This window comes from Lacerta agilis, chromosome 12, assembly GCF_009819535.1.
Source record: "Lacerta agilis isolate rLacAgi1 chromosome 12, rLacAgi1.pri, whole genome shotgun sequence".
Classification (NCBI taxonomy): Eukaryota; Metazoa; Chordata; class Lepidosauria; order Squamata; family Lacertidae; genus Lacerta; species Lacerta agilis.
In genome coordinates this window covers 55,250,543-55,275,933 of record NC_046323.1, presented here as the reverse complement: position 1 = coordinate 55,275,933, position 25,391 = coordinate 55,250,543, and the positions used below count along the sequence as shown (strand labels likewise).

Genomic DNA, 25,391 nt, shown 5'->3' with positions numbered 1-25,391 from the left:
AAGGGCTCCTGCGGCAGGTGCAGAGCTGAAGAAAAACATGTTTGCAATACACATCTCCAAAGTTAGGAATGTCTGTGTGGAGGGGGAAGTTTGGCCTGAACTATGCCCCAGTCTGGACGCGGGTGGCGCTGTGGGTTAAACCACAGAGCCTAGGGCTTGCTGATCAGAAAGTTGATGGTTCAAATCCCCGTGACGGGGTGAGCTCCTGTTGTTGGGTCCCAGCTCTTGCCCACCTAACAGTTCAAAAGCACGTCAAAGTGCAAGTAGATAAATAGGTACCACTCCAGCGGGAAGGTAAACCGTGTTTCTGTGCGCTGCTCTGGTTCGCCAGAAGCAGCTTAGTTCTGCTGGCCACATGACCCGGAAGCTGTACTCGGCCAGTAAAGCGAGATGAGCGCCACAACCCCAGAGTTGGACACAACTGGACCTAATGGTCAGGGGTCCTTTACCTTTTATGCCCCCATCTAGTGTGTTACACTGCCCAGTAAAGTGGTTTGGCAGGATGCTGGGTGACTCTCTGCCTGAAATCGAAAGTGGAATTTTACAGCTGCAATCTGAAGAGTTGAGAACAAAGAGAGAGACCTCTCCAGAGTAACTTCGAGTCAACAAAGCCGAAAGCCACAAAGGGATCACAAATAACTCAAATGGGCATATTATTTGAGGAAGAATTAAAGGAACAATTGATGGAAATTAAAACCTCACACAGGAGAAGAAAGGAGAACTTCACCTGCAAATTTACAAATTATTATATGTGTTAATGTGAATTGCGGCTAATTATTGTAGCTGTGGTAAAAGGGATTTGATCAAAAATGGATTGTATTTGGTTTGAGCAACAGTCTGGAGGCAGAATTAAAGGGAATCAGACCCTGAAGTACAGCACATGGGAAGCCACACAAAATTTATAATTGGCTATGTAATTGATTGGTATTGTTATTTGGTGTTAATATAATATGGCACATATTGGATTTTTATAACTGAAAATCAATTTTAAAATATTTCTTTTTAAAAAGTAAGTCCCTTTGTTTCAGGAGAAGCCCAAATAACAACCATCAAATTGCAATGCTTCTCTTTCCCATGAGGAAAGGGACCTGAGGATGTTCCCATCTAGTCACAGTTCAGCCAAGTAGCTCTAGGTGTCTCAGGTGAGTGGTGGTCAAAGCAGCCTGCATACCCCAAAACTGCCTCCCTCCCCAAAAAACGGGGCATCCCGGATTTGGGGCGCTGCGCTCTCAGCACAGCATCCTAAAATGCACAATCATGGAGCCCCAAACTGCAACAGGTAACTGATGCAGCCCGTCTTCATTTGTGTGCCACTACTATACCATTTGTAGGTCCTGAGTCACTGGCGGATGAATCAGAGCTCTCCAGGCCACTAGCATCAGCCAGCTGAGCTTGAGAAGCAGATTTCCAGGATCTTTTGTGGTTTATCAAAATGTGGATTCTGTCCAGTTAAGTGGCCCTAGAAAATATTTTTTTAAAAAAAACTCACCCCAAGGTCATAATCTTCCATTACAAAACCCCCCAAACACCTGCTGTCTGTGGGATAACTAAAAAGGGGGAGCCACAGGGAAGGGTCAGAGCAGGAAATGTTTGCAGAGAGTCTCTCTGGGTCTGGGATCAAGCTGCTTGGCTTTATTTGTTTATTTGCTCCACTCCTGTCGCACCTTCCCTTGAAGGAGCTCAAGGCAGGATGCAGGGTTCCCCTCCACAACAACCCTGCGAGTTAGGCCAAGCTGAGAGATCATGGCTGTCCCAAGATTATCCCATGAGTTTCATGGTTAATGGTGTCATTCACTGCCAGGAAAATGAGAGGACAACCAAGACAATGCTTTATTGTGATACTGACAAGCAGCCCTATGTTCCAATGAGATTACATTACATAGTTATATCTCATGATATGTCTGCTTCAGGCTGCGTGTTTTCATCTTGCGCCCTGCGGCAACCTGGAAGTACCGGAACGGGTTACTTTCGGGTTTCGCCGCTCGCGCATAAGCATCAAATCTTCTAAACCAGATTAATGTGAGCCAGGAAGCCAATGAGAGCATTTTTCATGGGAGAACTAAATCGACAAAATAGTGGAACATAAGTCTGTAACCAAATTAGACTCTACCACATTCCATTTCGTTTACAGTAACTTCTGTGTTGGAATAACTCTTTATTGAGGCTCGCTATTTCTGCTTTGTCCTTCTCAGATTCTTCTCTGAGCCTCTCCAATTCTCTGATCATCTCCAGTTCTTCTTTGTCCTTCTCCAACATCTCTTCCGAGTAATATTGGCTTTCCACATTTTTTTCCACCAGCTTGTCAACCATCTGCAGCAGCTCCTCCACCTGATCCTCTCTTTCCTGCCCTTCGGCCCGGCTGTTGAAAGCCACGCAGCGCCCCCCACACTGAGCGATCAAGCCTTTAAGATCTTCGTCTCCCTCTTCGACAAAATCCTTGAGAAACGTATTCCCCAGTTCCTCTTTTCTAGAGAACAAGATGATCATATAATCCATTGCTCTAAGGCCGAAATTATCTTGAATTAATTTAGCAACATTCTTCTCTTCTTGGCTGAAATAGCCCAGCCGAACTACTTGTATAATGGCATGTGGACCCGGGTAGCACCATTTCACACAATTTCTAACTTCTTTGACACAGGTAGTGGCAGCTGGCTGATCCTCAGTGCCATATAGCCCAGGTGTATCAACAACCACTATTTTTCTGCCATTACGTACAGTCTCTCCCTTTTGAGACATCTGTGTTATTGAAACAGATGATGGGTGAGATTTAAATTTTTTACTCCCCAAGATTGCATTTCCTGCTTCACTTTTCCCAGCTCCAGTTTTCCCAACAAGCACAATCCTGAGTTCATTCCCTGAAAATAGTGAGAGAACCTAAGTAAGCTTCAGTGTAAAGTCAGAATTTTATCTAGAGGGGTTTTGATGGTGGCAGCAGGCAGGAACCACAGCGTGAGCAGCACAGAAGGGCAACATGAACTTTTTAAAGAGCCCATAATGAACCATAACAGAGACTGTTTTTAACAATATAAAGCTTAGCCAAGCAGAGTAGTAGTTGGCAGGGATTTATTTCACCTGTAACTTGCCGGAACTGAGCTCCAGCTCCTCTCAGGTGGGCGCCATTGCCATTCTAAGAGAACAAGGTGAATCAGGGCACCTCTTTTTCTAGAAAAATAGCACTGGTAGTTGGGCTGTCAACAAAGTGGACTGATGGATATTTAAGCCCCTGACCTGAGTCATGAGAGGGGGGGCAAAGGACCTGACAGGGACATGGAAAAACACCCTAAGTCTTGATCTGCCTCGTGTTTGGTGGGTTTCATTCCTGTGCGCTGGGTTCTGTGATGTTTTGCTGTAGGAGCAAGTTCAGCTTTAAAACTGCCTACTCAAGTTTAAGTGTTTCCTTAGGTCAGACGGGGCCTGGGAAGCATAAAAGATCCACTGATTCTTGCCGGGGAGGGGGCTTGGCTAGAGAGGAGGCAATCCCCCCATTTAGTTCACTCAAAATAAAACAGAAGGTTTCGGAGCCATCTCCCAAAAAGCGTTACCTGTGATGTTTTCAGCCATATTCCTACAACAAGCACAAGTCATGAGCCTTGATTCAGGGTATCTGGATGTAAAGCAAAACAAGATGGGAAATCAGGTAAGGGGTATTCACCCAAAACGTCACCTGACATAGCACATAGGCAGGAAATGGAACCATTTCGAAATGCATATGCTTTCCGAATGCATTTCCTTAAGTGCCGCCACAAACTCTTAGCATTCATTTCCTCATTCTACACCTGGCAATCTGTTGGTTTCAGCTTCTCTCATTTTCCCTATCTTAAATTTTGCATGCTCCACAAGATCTCACTCAATTTTGGGCGAGATCTCTCTGCCAACGGGCAGAAGGTTGTCTGAGATGGCACTGCCCCTCTTGGCACCACTTCTCCACCGCAAAGGCGACAGGCAGAGCTGGGCAATAACTGGTTTTCAATATCGCAATATGAACATTGCAATATATTGATATATCACGATATCTGAAGGAAAGCAACCACACAGAGGTGAACAGGACAATTTCCTGCCAACTGCTACTACTTAAGGGTTTAAAACTGATAAATGATGATATTATCAATTGTCTCATGGTCACTTTTCGCAGCAGGCAAGCCAAAATGCACCCAAATGAGACTTTGGGGTTGGGGTTTGGCTACCAAATGGTGGTATTCAGGACACTCAAAAGTACAGCATCTGCATTCACTGCCGTTACTGCCCCCCTTTCTTTCATGCAGATGCTTTAATTTAAATTTTAATTCAGTTGTGCTATCTTACTTTCTTTCTTCTTCTACAAGGGTGCCATATTGAATAAAAGATTTGGGCTCCCATGTAAGCCCCACTCCACATAATTGACCACACAACACGACACAGCACGGCACACCATTTGAATGGCAATGCCCATAAACTTGCCCCCCCCAAATATTTTATTGGGGGGGCTAAGGGGCTTGGCCCCTAGGATTTTGTGTGTTATTAATCCTACCTATCCTGATACACACACACACACACACACACACACACACACACACATCTCACTATATAAAACTAGTCAATTAATAAATAAGATGGCCATGCATGAAAAAAGAAGACGTCCATCAGGATAGATAGGATTATGGCACAGAGCGCCATTCTGGCAATCAGCCAACATGCCAAAATCGCCCTCCCCACAATCTCCCCTCACTCCGATTTAGTCACGTGAGAGTCTCGCTGCACTTTGGGAGCGGAGCAACCTCTATGGGTTTCCTCGGGAGCCGCGTTCCCGGAGTCTTATCCCCGAAGTTTTGGAGCCCAACAAAGAAATGAAGGAGAAAGTGAGCGACACGCAGTTCCTTCCGGGGCCGCGGGAGGCGGCTGCAAAGACGCTGCGCAACAGCGACGGCACTTTCGGTTTCGTTTCCATTCACATGGACGGAGCTTTGCGCACGAGCTGGGCGGACGGGGAGGGGCGGAGGGGAGCTCGGCAGCGGCTCTCCAGGCCCGGCACCCCGAGCTTGGTCTCCCGGTCCTCGTGCATCACGCGGGGAGACTCGCGCAAGAGGACAGCGGAGACTGGGCGTGAAGGACCTCGGACGGATTGACTTGGCTCTACGCCCATGGGCCCCGATCCCCCTTCCCTCTTGCAAGCCGGCTCTGGCAGCACAGCTGCGTTGAACGGGGAAGGCGCAAGGCGCTCCCCACGCCCGGTTCCCCCGGGTCTCACCTCTGGCCAAGGAATCCGCGAACCGAGGAGAAGGAAGGAGATTTGCGCCACGGCGCAGCGCGCTCAGCTGAGCTTCCAGGAACCCTTTGCTCTCCCCGCCCTCCCGAAGGGCGTTTTGGAACAAAAGGAGGCGTGATCGTGGGGTGATCAGCTCCGCATCTATCCACCTTCAACGCTGAGAGATTCTGGCACAGTGCCGGATTTACGCATAAATTTACGCCATAGCTTAGACCCCCACTCTCTTGGGGTGCCCCCCCAAAAAAATTAAAGGGGAAAAAACACCTGGATGTACATTTCCAAAATATAAGATAAAAAACAAATACAGTAAAATAAAACCTACATACAGCAACCGTGTTTTGTGTTGTGTAGTGTTACGGAAATTACCGGGTCGAGAAGGCTCAGCTCCCGGTCCTACGGAGGAAGCCCGTGGTTCGCTGCGGAGGCAATGGAGACCAGCCGGAGATTGGAGCAAAAGCAAAGGAGTTTATTGCGCAACAAGGTTCAGGAGGATCCGAACCTCGAACAAAGGGTGTCCTGGACTTTTAAAAGTTCCCGCGATAGCCCAGAATACATAGCGAAATACATCACAGAAACGTCAGAGATGGGGAGGGGAGAGAGGAGGTTACAGTAAAATTTACATAGGGGAAAAACAAGTTTTGCATATCAGGAAGGATGGCAGGAACCGGTGAATGGATCTAGGGTGGGTGTAATACACATTGAAGGTTTCTTCTGCGTCAGGACAATAGAAAGCTCCTAGGAGGATGTCTGCTGCCATGGTAGCTGATGGATGGGTGCTTGACTGGATTATCGGGAGGGGTGTATCTCCTCCTGCGGACGTGACTCGCTGCTTAGGGGATTATGAAAGCCACTGAGTGGAGAGTCCAAAAATTATGCAGTATCGAAATAATATACTTCTGATGATCGGAGGATGGCGGGGACCGAGGGGTTAGAAAGGTTATTTTACAAGGAGCAAATAGACACCCGAACCAGGCAAATCGGACACTGCGTTCAGGAGTTGTGGATTTTTACAATAATAAATATTTCGAGCTGTCAAAATTGGGCCACCCAGCGTCTAAATTGTCCATTTGATACATTGTTGCAAGTTATAATTAATAGTTTCCCCAACTGGTTACATTTTGGTTTCGATTCCATTGTTCTCCCAGCAGGGAGCCTGTCAAAACCCACTTAGTGTTCAGTCAAGCGTGAAGGTGATGATTGAATCATAGTAGCTGATCTGAACGTTCCATTTTGCAGGCTGAGCTGAATGCATGCTCCTGATTGGTGGGTTTCCCGTTCATTGAGAAAATGGAGACCAGCGGAGCGCTGTTTGACAGAAGCGCTTTTCCAGGGGCTTTTTCGGAACGCAGATTGGGATTTTGGGGAACCCTTCATCACGAGGGTTTTATGTGGTGCTTGTGTGACATGTAAAGTGTAGGGAGATGGACATAAAAAGGGGGAAAGAATGCCCGCTCATCGTCGGGCTTTTAGCGAGTTCACGAGTCCCGCACTCGCTACCGGGGAGGCATAGCAGTGGGGGAAGGTGGTGGCGGGTAAATTTCCCTTATCAGTCCCGCACTTGGAGATAAGATTTGTAATCTGGTTCGCAGAACCACAAATCCTTTTCTCCACACCTACACCTCCGTAACTTGGTACTCACCTTCCCCCAGGTGTCTTAACTGGACGTATTCAGGGAAGGTGGGCTGGCCATGATAGTAAGCCCGGAGGGGAAACATGGAGGAGGAAGGTGGGTTTAAGGGACAGCGGGTCAAAGAACAGCATGGGGTCCAGCAACGAGAGATACAACAAAGCACTAGCATGCACAACACTATTACTATGATGACCAGAAAAATACCCTTTAAAAGTTGTTTCGCCCACCCCAAGTTGGGCAACCAGCTCCAAAGATCAAAGTCTGACATTCCTTCATGTTGAATGTCGTGCAAAGTGGAGGTCAGACGGTGGATGTTGTTCAAATGTCCTGTAATGTTCAGGGTTTGATCTGTCACATATGTGCAACACTCGGAGCCAATCAGAGCACAAGTCCCGCCCTCCGCTGATAATAAAAAGTCCGTAGCAATTCGGTTTTGAATTCCAAGTTGTCTCACCTGTGAGAGTTCGGTGGTCAGCGAATCCGTGATTTGCTCAGCCTCCCGCATGAATTTGAGGAGGACATCGGTGAGCCTCAGGATATCAACATGGTTTGAACCGGCGCCGTATGCTGGGAATAGGGCTCTTCCCCAGGTCTCTCCATTTGCAGCCACATCAGACAGGTCGGAGAGGGCCTGCTCCTCCCGCTTATTTCGCAGTCTCCCAGTAGGTAGGTCTTGGGTGACGCGTACTCCTGGGACTATGTACCCTAGGTAGCAGGAGCCAGACATGTGGGGGCTTACCCATCGGTAGGCACGGTGGGCACAGATCCACCACAGTCCGGCTAGGTCAGTCCCGAGTCTGCCAGAGGCGAAGCTGTGGAGGAAGGCGATGTTGGGGCGCGAGGTCTGGTCCACTGGATTGGCACCTACTGCCAGCGCCCAGGCTGATGGAAGGTCAGTAACCAAATGTGATTTTGATTGGGTAATAACAGTCACTTGTCCATTCTCGTGGATTTCCAGAGAGGTGTCGCAGGAACTAGTCCCCACTGAGGCACCATCTCCAGAGAAAACACGGCAGAGGGGTCCGTGGGTAGGACCAGTGAGATACAGATACTGGTGGGTAAGGTTTAAGGCAGTGAGGTTCCACGTTTCCTAGGCGGAGCTGTTCCAGGGTGACTGCAAAAGGAACCAGGGGAAGTCCTTGCCGGAGGTGGCTTGGGGCATGGGCACAAATCCAACAGTTCGGGTATTCTGTCTCCTTGGCCACCTTGCCAAGGAGTTGGATGAAGGAGTTTTGATCCCATGATGAGAGGAAGTCTGGCTCAGGGATGGAAGAGTCTGCAGCCAGGCGACGTGGAGCAGTTCCAACCGGGTGAAGGGGATCAGTGGTGTTTAAAAGGGAGGCTGTCTTGGCAATTCCTCCACATCGCAGGGGTCCGGTGTGATCCCAAACTGGTGGGTCTGAGGGTAGGATGGGGTGATACCAGCCCTCCAGGTAGTCAGAGCCCCTCCAGTCCTCGGTGGGTCCCAGGTCCCATAAGCAACAGAAACGTCTCAGGCAGATACCTTGGATCAGGGGTCTGGAAGGCGGTGGTACCAGGCGGGTACATTGAAACCCAAAAATGAGGTTTTGCGTGGGGGGAGAGGAAGTGTCAGTAAAAGTGTGGGAGCCCCCACCTTGCTGCACTTCAGTCCAATTAGGGCTCTTGGATACCTCTCCATGGCTAAAGAGGAGGTATGAGCCATTGACACAGGTAAGGCGATACCTCCCTTGATCTAGAATGACGGAGGCTGAGCCCAGCCTCCTATAGTCCTTGGAGCGTACAAACAGTTCCCACTGCTGTGTCCCATTCATCTTGGGGACCAGTGAGTGGCGTAGCAGGGTCCTGCTTTCAGGGAGACAGAAATCAAAATCCCCAATCCGGTCCGGATTTTGCTTGCCGCCCTGTTCCAAAAGGTGAAAGTCCAGGTATTGGTGGTCAGTCATTATTCCAGGGCAGTGTTCAGAGGTCCAAGCGAGGGGACTGCCCAGGAAAGGGAAAAGGAAGAGTACCGTGATGGAGTTCATTTTTAAGGAGAAGCTGTCAAAGTAAGCTTTCAAAGGCGAGCTGTCAAAAGGCAGCAAGTTTGGAAACAAACACAGGGAACTGTCAAATAGCTGTCAAAAGCTGTCAATAGCGGCAAGTTCGAAAACACGGAGAGCTGTCAAAAGCTGTCAATAGCTGTCAATAGCGGCAAGTCCGAAAACACGGAGAGCTGTCAAACAGTTGTCAAAAGCTGTCAATAGCGGCAAGTCCGAAAACACGGAGGGCTGTCAAACAGCTGTCAAAAGCTGTCAATAGCGGCAAGTCCGAAAACACGGAGGGCTGTCAAACAGCTGTCAATAGCGGCAAGTCCGAAAACACGGAGGGCTGTCAAACAGCTGTCAAAAGCTGTCAATAGCGGCAAGTCCGAAAACACGGAGGGCTGTCAAACAGCTGTCAATAGCGGCAAGTCCGAAAACACGGAGGGCTGTCAAACAGCTGTCAAAAGCTGTCAATAGCGGCAAGTCCGAAAACACGGAGGGCTGTCAAACAGCTGTCAAAAGCTGTCAATAGCGGCAAGTCCGAAAACACGGAGGGCTGTCAAACAGCTGTCAAAAGCTGTCAATAGCGGCAAGTCCGAAAACACGGAGGGCTGTCAAACAGCTGTCAAAAGCTGTCAATAGCGGCAAGTCCGAAAACACAAGCAGGAACGATGCCTGAAGACTTGGGAACGGTGACACAGGGACTGGGGCACGGTAGACAGGATCTGGGGTACAACGAACGGGAACTGGGGTACGACGAACAGGAACTGGGGTACGACGAACAGGAACTGGGGTACGACGAACAGGAACTGGGGTACGACGAACAGGAACTGGGGTACGACGAACAGGAACTGGGGTACGACGACCAGGAACTGGGGTACGACGAACAGGAACTGGGGTACGACGAACAGGAACTGGGGTACGACGAACAGGAACTGGGGTACGACGACCAGGAACTGGGGTGCGATGCTGGGGTGCGGTGAACAGGAACTGGGGTGCGATGCTGGGGTGCGTGGCTAGGGTGCGTTGCTAGGGTGCGTTGCTGGGGTGCGTTGCTGGGGTGCGTCGAGCTATCAATTGCGTTTCAAGCGCAGTCGGATGCCGTCTGGTACGAGCTCTGATGTCCACTCGGTGGCGTCGGGGTCTGGTCCAGGCTGTAGAGCCCGATCCAGTGGCTCCGAAGCAGGTCCGGTCTGTAGAGCCCGATCCTGTGGCTCCGAATCAGGTCCGGTCTGTAGAGCCCGATCCTGTGGCTCCGAATCAGGTCCGGTCTGTAGAGCCCGATCCTGTGGCTCCGAATCAGGTCCGGTCTGTAGTTCTTCGGGATCTTGGTCGTCGATGTAGGAGTCTGGAGCAGAAGGGGGTTTATCAAACGTATAGTCCTCCCCCCCACTCTCAAAATTGTCCGGAGGGGGTTGGGTTAGCTTGCATCGAGTATGATGTAGCCAGGAGTTCTTCTCCCCAATTTTAACAGCCGTGGGTGAGATGAGGAGCACTTGAAAGGGGCCCTCCCAGGTGGGCTTCAGGGGCACTTTTGGGTATACCTTGGTGAGGATCCAATCCCCAGGTTGGAAAGAGTGTACTGCCATATCAGCTGGTAAGTTTTGGCCCTCTATAGCCGCATACTGGTGGAGGCGGCGTAATTGTTGTTGGAATTGAATCACATAAGTGGTAAGTTCAGCTTCTCCTAGGTCAAGTTCGGAGAGGGGAAACTGAGTGTTGTACACAGGAGGGGGCCTACCAAACAATAGTTCGAAAGGAGAGAGCTTTAAGGGTCCTGTAGGGGCACTCCTTATGTTGTGGAGCACCAAGGGCAGCGCATTCACCCATTTGAGTCCAGTACTGTTGCATACCTTTCCAAGCTGTACCTTTACCTCCTGGTTCATGCGCTCCACCTGTCCTGATGACGCTGGATGGTAAGGAGTATGTAGCTCCCACTTGATTCCCAAAGCCTTGGCAATCTGTTGGACTACTTCTGCAGTGAAGTGGGTCCCCCTGTCGCTGTCCAGCCTGCGTGGGACCCCAAACCTCAGGATGATCTCCTGCAAAAGGGCCCTTGCCACGACTGTAGCGGTGGCTCTTCTAGCCGGATACCCTTCTACCCAAGAGGAAAATTGATCTACTACGATGAGGGCATACTTGTACCCCTGGCATGGGGGTAGTTCGATAAAATCGAGCTGCAGACTCTCAAAAGGGACAAAAGCCCATGGTCTAGCCCCTGGTGGACGTTTTGGTTCCCTCTTGGGGTTGAAGGACTGACATGTGAGGCAATTTTTGGTTGCTGCAGTAGCGGCCATGGCAGTTCCCGGGGCATACCAGCACCTTTGGACGTAGTCTATGAGCCTGGTCTTTCCCCAATGGGTTTGTTGATGTAGGATCCTGACAAATTTAGGGGTCCAAGCCTTAGGAATAACGATTCTTCCATCAGGCAGGGACCATACCCCATTGGTTAGCTTTGCCCCGATGGATGCCCACATGTCCCGTTCCTGTTCCCCTGCACCATCGTACATTAGGCTGAAATCAATTTCGGCAGGCAGTTGAATACATTGGAACTGGGTGCTTCCGCTTATGGGCTGAAGGGCAGCTGTCTGGGCGGCCTGATCAGCCCGTCTGTTTCCTTTTGAGACGGGATCCCTTCCTTTAGTGTGTGCCTTGCAATGGACCACGGCTATAGCTTTTGGTAAGTGGATAGCATTTAGGAGTCTCTCCACTAAGGCAGCATGGGAGATTTGGGAGCCTGAGGCGGTGAGAAAGCCTCGCTGAAGCCAAATTTGTCCGGTGGTATGGACTAGACCAAAGCAGTACTTGCTGTCGGTGTAGATTGTCACTCGCTGTCCCTCTGCTAGCTCGCAAGCCCTGATGAGTGCAATTAACTCGGCAGCTTGAGCACTATACTGGGGGTTTACTGGCTCTGCCTCCACCACTTCGAAATCAGACACCACAGAGTACCCCGTCTTCCGTTCCCCTTCTACGATCTTTGAGCTCCCATCGGTATATAGGATGAGGTCTGGGTTTTGCAGGGGTAGATGGTCCAAGTCCTCACGGGGTTTCTCTGCCTGCCGGACTATTTGGGTACAATCGTGATGCGGGGTGCCGTCCTCGGGTAGTGGGAGAAGGGTAGCTGGGTTTAAAGAGTTAACCCTTTTTATGGTTACATTCGACGGGGCTAAAAGGAGAGCTTCGTACCGGTTTTGGCGGGGATTTGAGAAATGATGTGTTCCTTTGAGGGTCAGCAGGGTGGCTACTGCATGTGGGACGTGTACAATGATTTCGTGTCCTAGTACAGTATCTTGCGCCTTCTGGAGGAGAATGGCAGCAGCAGCAATTGCCCTTAGACAGCTAATGGATCCCTTTGCAGTGGTGTCCAATTGGAGACTGTAATACGCTACAGGTCTCTGTCGGTCCCGGAATGATTGGGTTAGGACCCCAGAAGCTACTCCCTCTTGCTCATGGACGAATAGATTAAAGGGTAACCGATAGTCTGGTAACCCTAGAGCAGGGGCGGAGCGGAGCTCTCTTTTCAGCCGTTCAAATTGGGCAAAGGCTTCCTCTGACCATTGCAGTTTATCTGGGTGGTCTTGGCGTGTCATTGCAGAGAGGGGCTTGGTAATTTGGCTGTATCCTACGATGAAATCTCTGCAGAACCCACACATTCCTAGAAACCCCCTCAACTGTCTCTTAGTCTGGGGTAAGGGTATCTTGGCGACAGCTTCCACGCGATCGGTAGCCAGGCTTCTGGTTCCAATCCCAAGGATGTGCCCAAGGTACTTGACTTCCTGTTTGCAGAATTGAAGTTTCTTGGGGGACACCTTATGCCCTTTAAAGGCTAGCTGTATAAGGAGGTATTTAGTGTCTCTCCTGCACGCCTCCTCACTATTAGAACAAATGAGTATATCATCTACATATAACAAGTAGGAGGAGCCTGCAGGGAGATTGACATCCTGGAGGTCACGGTGCAAGGTTGCTGAAAAGATGGCCGGTGATTCCACATATCCTTGGGGTAATCTGGTCCAGGTTAATTGGCCAGGTCCCCAAGTAAATGCGAAAAGGAATTGGCTCTCTGGGGCAACAGGTATGCTGAAGAATGCAGAACACAAGTCAGCTACACTGTACCATGTGGTATCTGGTGGAACTGCATTTAGGAGGGAGTTTGGATTTCCCACCACCGGATGCCGGGGTATTACAAATTGGTTTATTAACCGAAGGTCCTGTACAAAGCGGTAGCGCACAGGGGCTCCTTCACCTCCCGGTTTTTTAATGGGGAGTATCGGAGAATTGCAAGGGGAGGCACAGGGAACCAATATTCCTTGTTCCAAAAAGTCCTGTATCATGGGTGTCAGTCCTTCAATGGCTTCTGGGGGTATGGGGTATTGTTTTGCGCACGGGTATGGTTGGTCAGCCTTGAAGGAGATTCGCACTGGGGTTGCTGATTTTAAAAGCCCCACAGAGGTAGACTCGGTCCCCCACAACCAGGGTGGCATTTCCTGCTCCAATTCCAAAGGAAGGTCGGGGAATTGGCGCTCATCTCTAGCCTCTTGCAAGATCCCCTGGAAAGATGCCACTGACTCATCTGGCATATGTAAGTAGATGCCATCAGGGGAACAGGTAATGGTGGCATTTAGTTTGCACAGGAGGTCTCGCCCCAACAGGTTAACTGGGCTAGAGGTAAGGAGGAAAGTATGTTCGGCCAATAAGGGTCCCAAAGTAACCTTTGCTGGTTGTGACAGAGGGCAGGTGCGGGGTATCCCATCCAAACCCATTACTTTCCTAGTCTCTTCTCCGGGTCTTAGGTGGCTACTGGTTAAAGTTGAATAAGTAGCCCCGGTGTCCAAGAGACAGGTGTAGGGGTGTCCGTCTATCTCAATAGTACAGACGGGATCTTCTGGAGATAGAGCTAACACGGGACAGATGGCTTGGGCTTGGGTGAGATCCCCTGTTGATTGTCAATATGGGTTAGCTGGGTTCCTTCTAGCTTCGGAAGCAAGGGTTTGAGCAGATTGGGGTGTTGGTTGGACTGACAGAGGAGCACTGAAGGGTGCTGATGGTTGTGATCCAGTAGTTGGCTGGACCGTTGGGCCCTGGGCACTTTGCGGAGGCCAGTTTCCTGGTGGAGGGGGTTGCACCATCTGTTGGTTGATGTACCCTTGGTGCCTAGGTGGGTGCTGAGGAAAGGCTGCGTAGGGCGGATTTCCTTCAGGGGCTGGGCGAGTGGTGGCTTCAACCCAAGGGCTCCCCGGGTACAAATATGGGCAATTTCGTTTTATGTGCCCTGGCTGGGAGCATAGATAGCAAAGGCCAGTAGAGGGGCCCCAAGGTCGTGGCATTGCTGGATTCGCGGTTGGTCCCCCTCCTCTTCCTCTTCCTCTTACTCGCCCTCTTGCCGGGAATCCTGGGGTTGAGAAGTAAGGGGGTTCCATGCTGAGAGCAAGCACTGCCTCATCCTCAGCCTTGGTGTCTTTCTTTTTCTTTTCGTCCCGGTTGTTAAAGACGGACTTGGCGATGGACAATATTTCGCTAAAAGTTTTTCCGTCGTAGCCAACCAGGAGATTTAAGGCTTTCCGTATATCTGGCGTTGCTTGGTCTTTAAAAAAGCCTTTTACTATTATATCATGGTGCGGATTCTCGGGGTCTATTCCGCCCCAGGTTTTAATAGCCGCCACCAACCTAGAATAATAGTCCGACGGGTGTTCATTGGGACCCTGGATCACAGTCTGAACTTTAGTCCAGTTTATGGAGCGCTGCCCTGAAGCTTTAATGCCGTCTAAGATGGCCTTTTTAAACAGGTTCAGACACCAGACGCCATTAGGGGTATTGAAGTCCCAAGCAGGGTTGGGTTCAATACGGAGATCCCTAGGTGTCAGGGCCTCCACCCCTTGAGGTCTTCCTTCTTGGTAGTTTTCCTGGTTTAGGGCTTCTTCAGCCTTACTGAGAATGTCAGCCTTCTCAGCCTCATTGAATAGGGCATTTAAGAGTACGTGGACATCCGTCCAAGAAGGGTGATGGGAAGAGAAGATTGTAGCGATTTGCCGGTGCCACTTGTCAGGGTCATCCCTCAAAGAGGGCATCACGTTTGCCCAGTTTACTAAGTCTGCAGTCCGGAAGGGCTGGTGGGTGTAAATCATCCGTGGGGCCCCATCCGGAGTTGCAGGAGGGATGGGGAAGGCACGTAGGGGCATCTGGTAGGAGGCCGCCTGGTGATTGATTCCCCCACTCCCTTTAGCCTTTCCCTTTACTGGCTGCCGGGAAGCAGATGGCGAAAAGGCACCCTGGATGCGGATGGCAAGGTCCTTAGCAGTCTGCACCATAGAGCGGGTGGTCATGCCCTCCACGTTCTCAAGAAGATTGGAGTGGGGCGACAGAGTATAAGCAGCGTGGTCACTGACTGGCGTTAAGACCGGGTCAGGTTCCATTTGGTCGTTGGATACTGTGGCTATCTCTTCCTGGTCCATGGGTTGGACTATTAGCTGCCCGCCTTGAGCTCCTGCCTGATTGTTCGGGTCTGCATCATTTTCGGGTCCCGGGAGATTATTTTGCCCAGGGACATCATTCTGTGCAGGGGGAGCTGTGGGTGCTTGTCTGGGTCTATTATAGTATAGCGCCATGGCCTGATCCATAGAGTCATCGTCCGATGGATCCTCATAAGGGGGCGGTGCAGGACCTCCCTTGGGTTTCCTAGAGGCTTTCTTAGGAGGTTTTATCATAGGCATCTGGAGAGCCGGGGAATCCTTCAGAGTAGTGAGGATTTGATATACGACCTCAAAAGCTTTTAGGTAGTCCAATTGGCGGGGTCTTTCCTCTAGTAAGTGCTTCTTTAGAGCATTCAAACGATCCTGGTTGAAGGATCCCTTCGGTGGCCAGCGGAGTTCAGATGTCATTTTATCAGTAAAAGATGGCCAGGTGTTTTCGCAGAGTTCTTGCAACTTCTGCCTGGATAATAATTCTGAGCCCGGAATCTCTTTCCAGTGATCTAGTACAAACTCGAGGGGGGAGTCGGGTTCCGGCTGGGCAAAAGAAGGCTTGCAAGAAGCCTTCCTCCCAGCGGAAGTACGACTGGGCTTCGAAGCCTTGGCGCCCATTGTTCCTTGGTTTTAAGAGGAACCTGGGGTTTTGGAAAGAGGGATGGGAGAGATATCTCAGTAAAACGGGAATTTCACAAAGGGGAGTGGGACAGAGGGGTTTTCTAACAGCAAATAATACACAACGTTGCAATAAGCTAGCCTGGTCCCTTGCGTTCACTAGATCGGCTAGCGGGGCGGCTGACCAGGGGGATCTACACTAAACTACCTCTTTCCTTTCCTCTTTTTTTCTGGAGCTCCCTTCCTCTTCCTTTCTCTTCCGTGTTCCTCTTTTCACTATTCCTTCTCACTATTCCTATTTCTCATTTCCCATTTCCACCCGTGCAAAAATAACCCCACGCCTGGCAACCTCCTACCTATCATCAACAGCTAAGGAAGGGAGCCCTACTGGACGCCTGCCACTGCAGTGCCAGATCGGGCAGCCCTTTAGATAGAGTTTAAACGGTCCGGAAAAACCTCCCTTGCGTTCGGAAGCGGGCTCACGTACGACCAGCGTGTTTTACATGGCCCGACCGGGGCGGCTGAGGTCTGGGATAGTGCAGAGAAGTCCTTTGCCCCTTGGCAGCTGGCAAAGTAGAAAAAGAGCCCAGTCCCTTGCGTTCGTTAGACCAGCTAACGGGGTGGCTGACTGGGTATTGTAGGAAAAGAGATAGAGCTCAGAACTCCCCTTTTCGAGTCGAGCAGTGGTCCACTGGACAGACCAAGAAACAGTCAAGAATTGATAGGTAAGAAAGCAGAGTTGCGGTTGCCAGGATTTCCTCCCCCCTTCCCACACACACCAGTGCACTGGATTTATACTTACGCGTCTTCCACTGCGATCCGCTGGATCGTTGAAGACGAAGCCGGCTGAGCTTTGCCTTTGCTCCCCGGTTGGCTCCCCTTGGGACCTGCAATTACCGCCCGGAGGATGGCCGGAGGTCCGATGGGGTCTCCACGGGAGAAGAGGGTCCCGATGCCGGCTGAAGACTCGATGGGGTCCCCGGCCACCACGGGAGAATGCAGGTCCCGGGTTTTGGCACCAAGACTGTTACGGAAATTACCGGGTCGAGAAGGCTCAGCTCCCGGTCCTACGGAGGAAGCCCGTGGTTCGCTGCGGAGGCAATGGAGACCAGCCGGAGATTGGAGCAAAAGCAAAGGAGTTTATTGCGCAACAAGGTTCAGGAGGATCCGAACCTCGAACAAAGGGTGTCCTGGACTTTTAAAAGTTCCCGCGATAGCCCAGAATACATAGCGAAATACATCACAGAAACGTCAGAGATGGGGAGGGGAGAGAGGAGGTTACAGTAAAATTTACATAGGGGAAAAACAAGTTTTGCATATCAGGAAGGATGGCAGGAACCGGTGAATGGATCTAGGGTGGGTGTAATACACATTGAAGGTTTCTTCTGCGTCAGGACAATAGAAAGCTCCTAGGAGGATGTCTGCTGCCATGGTAGCTGATGGATGGGTGCTTGACTGGATTATCGGGAGGGGTGTATCTCCTCCTGCGGACGTGACTCGCTGCTTAGGGGATTATGAAAGCCACTGAGTGGAGAGTCCAAAAATTATGCAGTATCGAAATAATATACTTCTGATGATCGGAGGATGGCGGGGACCGAGGGGTTAGAAAGGTTATTTTACAAGGAGCAAATAGACACCCGAACCAGGCAAATCGGACACTGCGTTCAGGAGTTGTGGATTTTTACAATAATAAATATTTCGAGCTGTCAAAATTGGGCCACCCAGCGTCTAAATTGTCCATTTGATACATTGTTGCAAGTTATAATTAATAGTTTCCCCAACTGGTTACATTTTGGTTTCGATTCCATTGTTCTCCCAGCAGGGAGCCTGTCAAAACCCACTTAGTGTTCAGTCAAGCGTGAAGGTGATGATTGAATCATAGTAGCTGATCTGAACGTTCCATTTTGCAGGCTGAGCTGAATGCATGCTCCTGATTGGTGGGTTTCCCGTTCATTGAGAAAATGGAGACCAGCGGAGCGCTGTTTGACAGAAGCGCTTTTCCAGGGGCTTTTTCGGAACGCAGATTGGGATTTTGGGGAACCCTTCATCACGAGGGTTTTATGTGGTGCTTGTGTGACATGTAAAGTGTAGGGAGATGGACATAAAAAGGGGGAAAGAATGCCCGCTCATCGTCGGGCTTTTAGCGAGTTCACGAGTCCCGCACTCGCTACCGGGGAGGCATAGCAGTGGGGGAAGGTGGTGGCGGGTAAATTTCCCTTATCAGTAGGCTCATATGATGTCAGTCACAGGCCCTGCCTGCTAGCCTTCTCCCTCAAATATCACTGGTTTGCTCCTTTCTATATACAGGGTGCCTACATTCTGCTATTTATAATTATTAGTAGTTTGCATCATATATTTACACCTATTATTATTTCATGTTATAGCAAGTTTCTAGAGACTACATCAGGCACTCCCAAACTCGGCCCTCCAGATGTTTTGGGACTACAACTCCCATCACCCCTAGCTAACAGGACCAGTGGTCAGGGATGATGGGAAGTGTAGTCCCAAAACATCTGGAGGTCCAAGTTTGGGGATGCCTGGACTAGATTATGAGTCTTTGTAAATTGTGTTTTTAAAGGAACTTTGTTATTGCCAAATGCCAATGTGTTTGCATTATGAAGTTTGTTATGAATAAAAAAATATTTTAAGTTAGAGCTTAATAATTATTTCACTATTAATATACTTCTTAATTGTATTTCAGTTCAACAATTACTTTGATAAAATACATATTTTGTTATATGCAAATGGCTTTAGATACCTATGAGGTCCATAAATTACCATATAGCATATATTCAACACAAAAAACAGCGACAGTTTGTTGTTGGCAAAGGACAGCTGGACATAGAAAGGGCCCCATTACCTTCAGGAGCTGAGGGCCGCATCAAACCTAAATCCGGCCCTGTTCTGGCACACGCAAAATGTATGGAAAGGAGGAGCCATTTCCCCAACCCTCCCCTAAAAGTGAGCATGGGCCTCTTACTGAAAGACCCGACTTCTGGAGGAGAAATGCTCCTGCAAAGTGTGGAGTATGGGCTTGTCTCTGACGCCCTGTTGTCACGCAACTCGCACTTTCCTGCAAGCAGGTGAGCTCCCGTTGCTCAGTCCCAGCTCCTGCAAACCTAGCAGTTCAAAAGCACATCAAAGTGCAAGTAGATAAATAGGTACCGCTCTGGCGGGAAGGTAAACGGCGTTTCCGTGCGCTGCTCTGGTTCGCCAGAAGTGGCTTAGTCATGCTGGCCACATGACCCAGAAGCTGTACGCCGGCTCCCTCGGCCAGTAAAGCGAGATGAGCGCCGCAACCCCAGAGTCTGCGATAGGACCTAACGGTCAGGGGTCCCTTTACATTTAAGCGTTTAAAAGATGTTAGTGCCCCCATATATATCTACCGTAATTCAACTTATGAACAATAAGCTTATATTGATGGCCACCAACAAGGATGACTTTAAAATAGGATTATTGATTTATTTATTGCACACCGGGCTTGTCCACCCCTCCTCAATCCCCTGCCTAGAAAACACCAGTCAGAGCGGTCCCCCCCCCCTTCACACTTCTCTCCGATGGAACACCCCTTCTGCTCTAAATCAGAGCAAACATCGATCCCTGAGAAAGACGATTGACATTTGCCCCGACTGAGCGCCAAGGAGAGGGTTTCCTGTGGAGAGGCAGCAAAACAAGGGGAAGTGTGGGTAAGCCACAGAATTCCATGGATCCAGAATGTTAAACCCATTTTAGGCTTAAGGAGGTTGTGAAGGGAAGGGTGAGGAAGGTCGTGAAACAGTGCCACGCGGAGGATGTGCAATAATGATGGGAGAACACAGATTATCCTGGTTTATTGACGATACTGCTTCCGTTTACATTGGAGGACGAGATCTTCTTGCTCCTCCTCTGCCTTCTTTGGAAGATTCTCCGGATTTTGGGACAAAGTACGAAGGAAGGGAGCTCGCTTTAGAAGTTAATGCCTGTTGGAAACAAACCCATAAGTGATTGGTGTGGAGTCAAGAGAAAGGGGAGATGATGTCAAGGGGGAAAGGGGGGGGGAGTTCTCAAATAAGCAATAATTTATACCCCCCCCTTTAAGTTCATGGGAAGGACCTCAAACATCAACTGACCCAACCCTTCTGCAGTCTCTTGATAGGGAGCCCACCCCCCCACCCCAGCCTCAGCTTAAAAACCTCTAATGAAATGGCATTCATGGGAGGATTAAATGGGGGGGGGGAACTCCTTAGAGGACAAGGTGGGGGGAAATGCATTAAATTAATGAATTCCTCCCCAGGAACAAAGTTCTTCCTAATGTTTAGTCTAAATCATTTTCCCTTGTACTTTCGAGCTGCTTGTTCGGCTCTTACCCTCTGGAGCAACTGAAAACAGCCCTGTTCCATCCCCCTTTTCCAAGTTTGAATTTGGCTACCATGTAAGTCATCAGCAATTGGAAAGACATGGGCCCCATTCTTATTCTTTGCACCCTACCTCCACCACCCGATCTTTTGATTTCTTCTTCTTCTGCCCTTTGGGGATTTCTCCAGCATTCCTTTCATCTTCCACTGGTTCCCCTGCTGCTATTTGCTTTGAAGTCTCCCCAGGATTCCTTCCATCTGACCTCAGTGACATCTCCATCAGAGGCAGCTTGAGATATGGCTGGTCCCAGTTCTCCTGAACCACCTTCTCAATGAGACACAGCAGCTCTTCTGCCTGGCTGGCCCTTTCCTCTCCTGTCCCTCTGTTGTTGAAAGCGCAGGAACCGCCCTGGCACTTTCCCACCAAATCCTGCAGGTCTCTGTTTCCAGACTGCCCTACGTACTCCTCTAGGCTTCCTGTCTCTAGCTCTTCTTTGCAGATGAACAAGACGACCATGTACTTTGTGGCCTCTGGGCCAAAGACCTCCTCCACCCTCTTGGCAACCATAGCGTCTTCCTCGGTGAAATGGCCGGCCTGCGTCACAAACACCAGGGCGTGGGGACCTGGCTCACAGAGAGAGAGGCACCTCTGGATCTCTGCATTAATCTACTGCTCTGGACAGCAGGCATCAAAAATGGCCGGAGTGTCAATGACGACAACTTGTTTCCCCTTCCACTTCTCTGCTCGGACCTCTCTGCTGCAAGTCTGGGTCACTGGCTTCGGAGAGAGTCCGGACTCAAAGGTCTTCTTCCCCAGAAGGGTGTTTCCTGTGGCACTTCTCCCTCCGCCAGACTTCCCAACAAGGACGACCCGCACTTCTGAATCCTTGTGGGATCGATTCACATTCCCAGGCTCTGTTGGGAAGGAAGAAGGAACATTAACCACACTCCCCCTTCCTCCATGGTTCCAATGACCTGGTTTTGGTTTCCCCAAGAAAACCTGCTCTTTAAAGCTGAATCAGAGCAAATGTCAATCCTTGGAAAACCTGAATTGACATTACAAGTTACAAGAAAGGAGATTCCAACTAAACAGCCGGAAAAGCTTCCTGGCAGTAGGTTGTTAGACAGTGGAACGGTCTCCCTTGGGAGGTGGGGGAATCTCCTTCCTTGGAGGTTTTTAAGCAGAGGTTGGATGGCCATCTGTCAACGACGCTTTAGCTGAGATTCCTGCATTGCAGGGGGTTGGACTAGATGGCTCTAGGGCTCCCTTCCAATTCTATGATTCTATGACATTTGCTTTGATTCAGCTTTATAGACAGTCACTTGTTGTGGGGAAACCTCACAGCAAACAAACAAACATTCTCAGACACAGAGTTTTAAATCATGGGTGTTTGCCTGGAATGTGTTGGGTAAAATGTAAGTGTGGATAATCTCTCAGTGTCAACTGCAACAGCATCCAGGGCTGTCTGAATGCCTCTGGACCCCATTTAAGGTGTTATTCAGGGTTTTCAAGGCCAGACTGACCTGGGACCAAGGGGTTCCTTGGAACACTTCCCTCTCCATTGGTCGCCCCAGATCCTCCTGGGATTGGCAGGGGTTGCCTTTCCTGCTGTCCTGTTGGTTGGGGAGGCTCAGGGTGCCCCAGGGACGTGGTGTGGCCAGGCATTCCCAGTGATGAGGACACAGTTGTGGAGTCTCTTCCCTTGGTGGCACCAGAAGCTTTGGGATCCAGACTTTCTGAAACAACTTCAAACCAAAAGAACTATCAATTGAAATCCACATTTCTCCGAATTTATCAGTGCAGTTTTCCAGCCAAGTAAGGTATACAAAAATCCATATACAGTGGTCCCTCGGGTTACAGATGCTTCAGGTTACAGACTCCACTAACCCAGAAATAGTACTTCAGGTTAAGAAGAGTTTGAAGAGTTTGGATTTGATATCCCGCTTTATCACTACCTGAAGGAGTCTCAAAGCGGCAAACATTCTCCTTTCCCTTCCTTCCCCACAACAAATACTCTGTGAGGTGAGTGGGGCTGAGAGACTTCAGAGAAGTTTGATTAGCCCAAGGTCACCCAGCAGCTGCATGTGGAGGAGCAGAGACGCGAACCCGGTTCACCAGATTACGAGTCTACCGCTCTTAACCACTACACCACACTGGCTCTCCCTGGGTTAACAACTTTCCTTCAGGATTAGAGCAGAAATCGCATGGCGGTGGCACGGCAGCAGCGGGAGGCCTATTAGCTAAAGTGATACCTCAGCTTAAGAACAGTTTCAGGTTAAGAACGGACTTCCAGAACGAATTAAGTTCTAAACCTGAGGTACCACTGTACTAGAGTATATGTTGAAATGTGGAGAGCTGTACTTTATAATTGGAGAAAGTGAGGAGGAGAGAGAAGTCAAATCTTAAGGGATTCTCCCATGTGTAATCAGGAGGAAGAACACAGATGTCCAACTGCCTATATGTCCTGGCTAGCACTGACTCCACTCTGGACATTATGCAACAGGGTCTGAAGGGGATTCTAAGCACATTCAGCCGAACACAAATAGAAGCTCCCCCACAACCAGGAGCCCCAATGACCTGGAATTTCCAACCACTGGGTTGCTGGGCACATGGTTTGCATGTGTGAATCAAACACTTGCATAGGTCTCATGTAGCAGATTACACAAAGCAAGCAAAAACATGCATTTCCATCATTTGTACAAAGAAGAGGTACAGATACTTGGTGGGAAGGGCTACCTTGGGAAACTCAACTCATAATTTTCCTTCAGGGAATTCACTTGGTCCTCTTTCGTCTGTGTCCATTGCCTCTTCCTCTGGTTTCATTTTAGCTGCGCTTCTTGTAGATCCTCTTGGAAACTGCTCAAGGAAAGTCTTGTTCTGGTTGTCCATCATCATCTGCTTAATTTTCTTCAGCAGATCCTCCACTTGCAGCTCCTGCTCCTCTCTTGGTGCTCTGTTGTTGAAAGCACAGCAACGGCCCTGGCATTTTCTCACCAATTCCTGCAGGACTCTGTTTCCAGAGCACCCTATGTACTCCTCTAGGTTTTCTGTCTCTAGGTCTTCTTTGCGGGTGAACAAGACGATCATGTACTTTGTGGCCTCTGGGCCAAAGACCTCCTCCACCCTCTTGGCGGCCACAGCATCTTCCTCGGTGAAACGGCCGGCCTGTGTCACAAACACCAGAGCGTGGGGACCTGGTTCACAGAGAGAGAGGCACTTCTGGATCTCTGCGTTATTCTGCTCATCTGGAAGGCTGGTGTCAAAAATGTTCGGAGTGTCAATGACAACAACTTGCTTTCCTTCCCATTTCTCTGCCCGGACTTCTCTCCTCCAAGTCTGGGTCACCGGCTTCAGTGAAGATTTGGACTCAAACTTCTTTTCACCCAAAATGGTGTTTCCTGTGGCACTTCTCCCTCCTCCCGTCTTCCCAACAAGAACAATCCGTAGATCTTCACTGAGGTTTCTTTTCTCTGGAAAGAAATTAGAAAGATGTCTAGGAATCCAGGACTGAACTGTTTTAAAGGGATGTCAATTTCATGGCACGTTGCAGTAGCCCAACTGAGGGATTACCTCCCTCGTAGAAACACCACCCAGGTTCTTATTCTCAAGAAAGACCCTAAGCTGACATGTCAGCCAGGAGTGAAAACAATATTGACCTGGCCACACTCATACCTTGGAGACCCAAGTCAACAGGTATTCCTGCAGCACCACTAACAAGTCTTGTTCCTTAAGGGAGAGCGTGCTGATCATTTCCAGATTTGTGGGCCTGCCTCTTGCCTGGGAATTTGCCCCTTGAATTAATTCCCCTAAGAACCTGGGGTCACCTCACCCCACCCTTCTAACTGTGGCTCACAAATGGTCCAACCTTCACCATTCCCATCCCGTGGTTGTTTCAGAGGAGGGTCAGGAGAAGGGAGAGACTTACCTTCAACTTCCTCTCTCCATCCATCCATTGTCCAGGCAGAATGCTGAGCTGGAAAAGAACCAGAAAATGAAGTTCATTAGCTCCTGCAATACAGTCTGACTGGTACTTTGCACAAACTCCTCTCCATCACCAGAGGAAGCTTATAATGTAAAAAAAAATCCCTGAAAGAACCTCAAAGCACCATATTCTGCCCCTGTAGACTTCGGATTCAATTACTAGGGAGGTAGTTGATGAATTTTTTACACGCATTGGTCCTAAATTAGGTCTGCTAATTTTTCCTGTTGATAATTTTATTGTTCTATCTTTTTGGAAACGGCTCTGAAGGTGTGTGTGTGTGGTTTTTTTTTACCACCAACAGGTGTATAAGCATGAATAAATAAACATACCTAACACTTTGTCCTTCGCAATCTCTTGAAGGAATCTTCCCACCCTCTACATCTGCAGGCATACTTGCTTTGCCCTCACCACCCCTCAAATGGTTAAAAAAGCACCCAGAGTTTCCCTTCCTCCAGCCAGAGCTACATCTCTCCCCCCCTTACCTGCTTCTGCTTCTGCCTCTGGGGTCCCTGGCAGCCTGGCCTGAAACCCTCCCTTTTGCAGCTCCCAGGCAGGTGGGCTGGTTTGGGGAGGACCCTGAACAGCTGCAGCCACTCAGGATGATGGTCTGTAGGCTCCTTGGAGCCTAGTCCTGATGAAAATACCCTCCACAGATGACAGCCTCTTGAAGACAGTTGCTTTTCAGTGGGGTAGGGGCTGATGCTAACCAGTTCCAGGGCCTCCCCCCCCCACCAGATGACTCTCCCCCACTTGCTTCCTTCTGCTGCTGCTGAATGTTACCATTTCAGCCCCCCCCCCACCTCCCCACTCAGAAGCCCTGGAGAAGCCACTGTCAGTCAGTGTGGACAATACTAATCTAAATGGACCAGTCAGTCTGGTTCACTACAAAACAGCTTCCTATTTTCTGCAGGTGATTTGGGGCAGGGGGCCAGCTGATATGTTCTGATAAGTCAAAACAGCTTCCTGGAATTGCATCTCTGTTTCTATTGGCTACAGCAGAGGACAAAACTGCCCTATGGGTGGAAAATTTCAGAGGAGCTGCATTTGGTCTTCTGCAGTTCTTGGAGAAGCACCCAAGAGCAGCAGTAGCAGCAGGAGACCCACACGGAGGGAGACCCCCACG

At 49.7% G+C, this 25,391-nt stretch overlaps 1 protein-coding gene across 1 annotated transcript; it reads right to left on the bottom strand.

The window, feature by feature from the left end:
• Positions 1-1,542: 1,542 nt before the first annotated feature.
• LOC117055470 lies at positions 1,543-24,909 on the bottom strand. Its single transcript, XM_033165005.1, has 11 exons — positions 24,751-24,909; positions 24,212-24,259; positions 23,046-23,756; positions 21,810-22,031; positions 20,957-21,200; positions 20,419-20,839; positions 11,782-11,973; positions 10,750-11,022; positions 5,225-5,409; positions 3,543-3,604; positions 1,543-2,855 (listed from the first exon to the last, which is right to left on the bottom strand). Exons 2-11 carry the CDS (start codon positions 24,237-24,239, stop codon positions 2,107-2,109), a joined length of 3,087 nt encoding a protein of 1,028 aa, XP_033020896.1. The 5' UTR covers positions 24,240-24,259; positions 24,751-24,909; the 3' UTR covers positions 1,543-2,106.
• Positions 24,910-25,391: the final 482 nt, after the last annotated feature.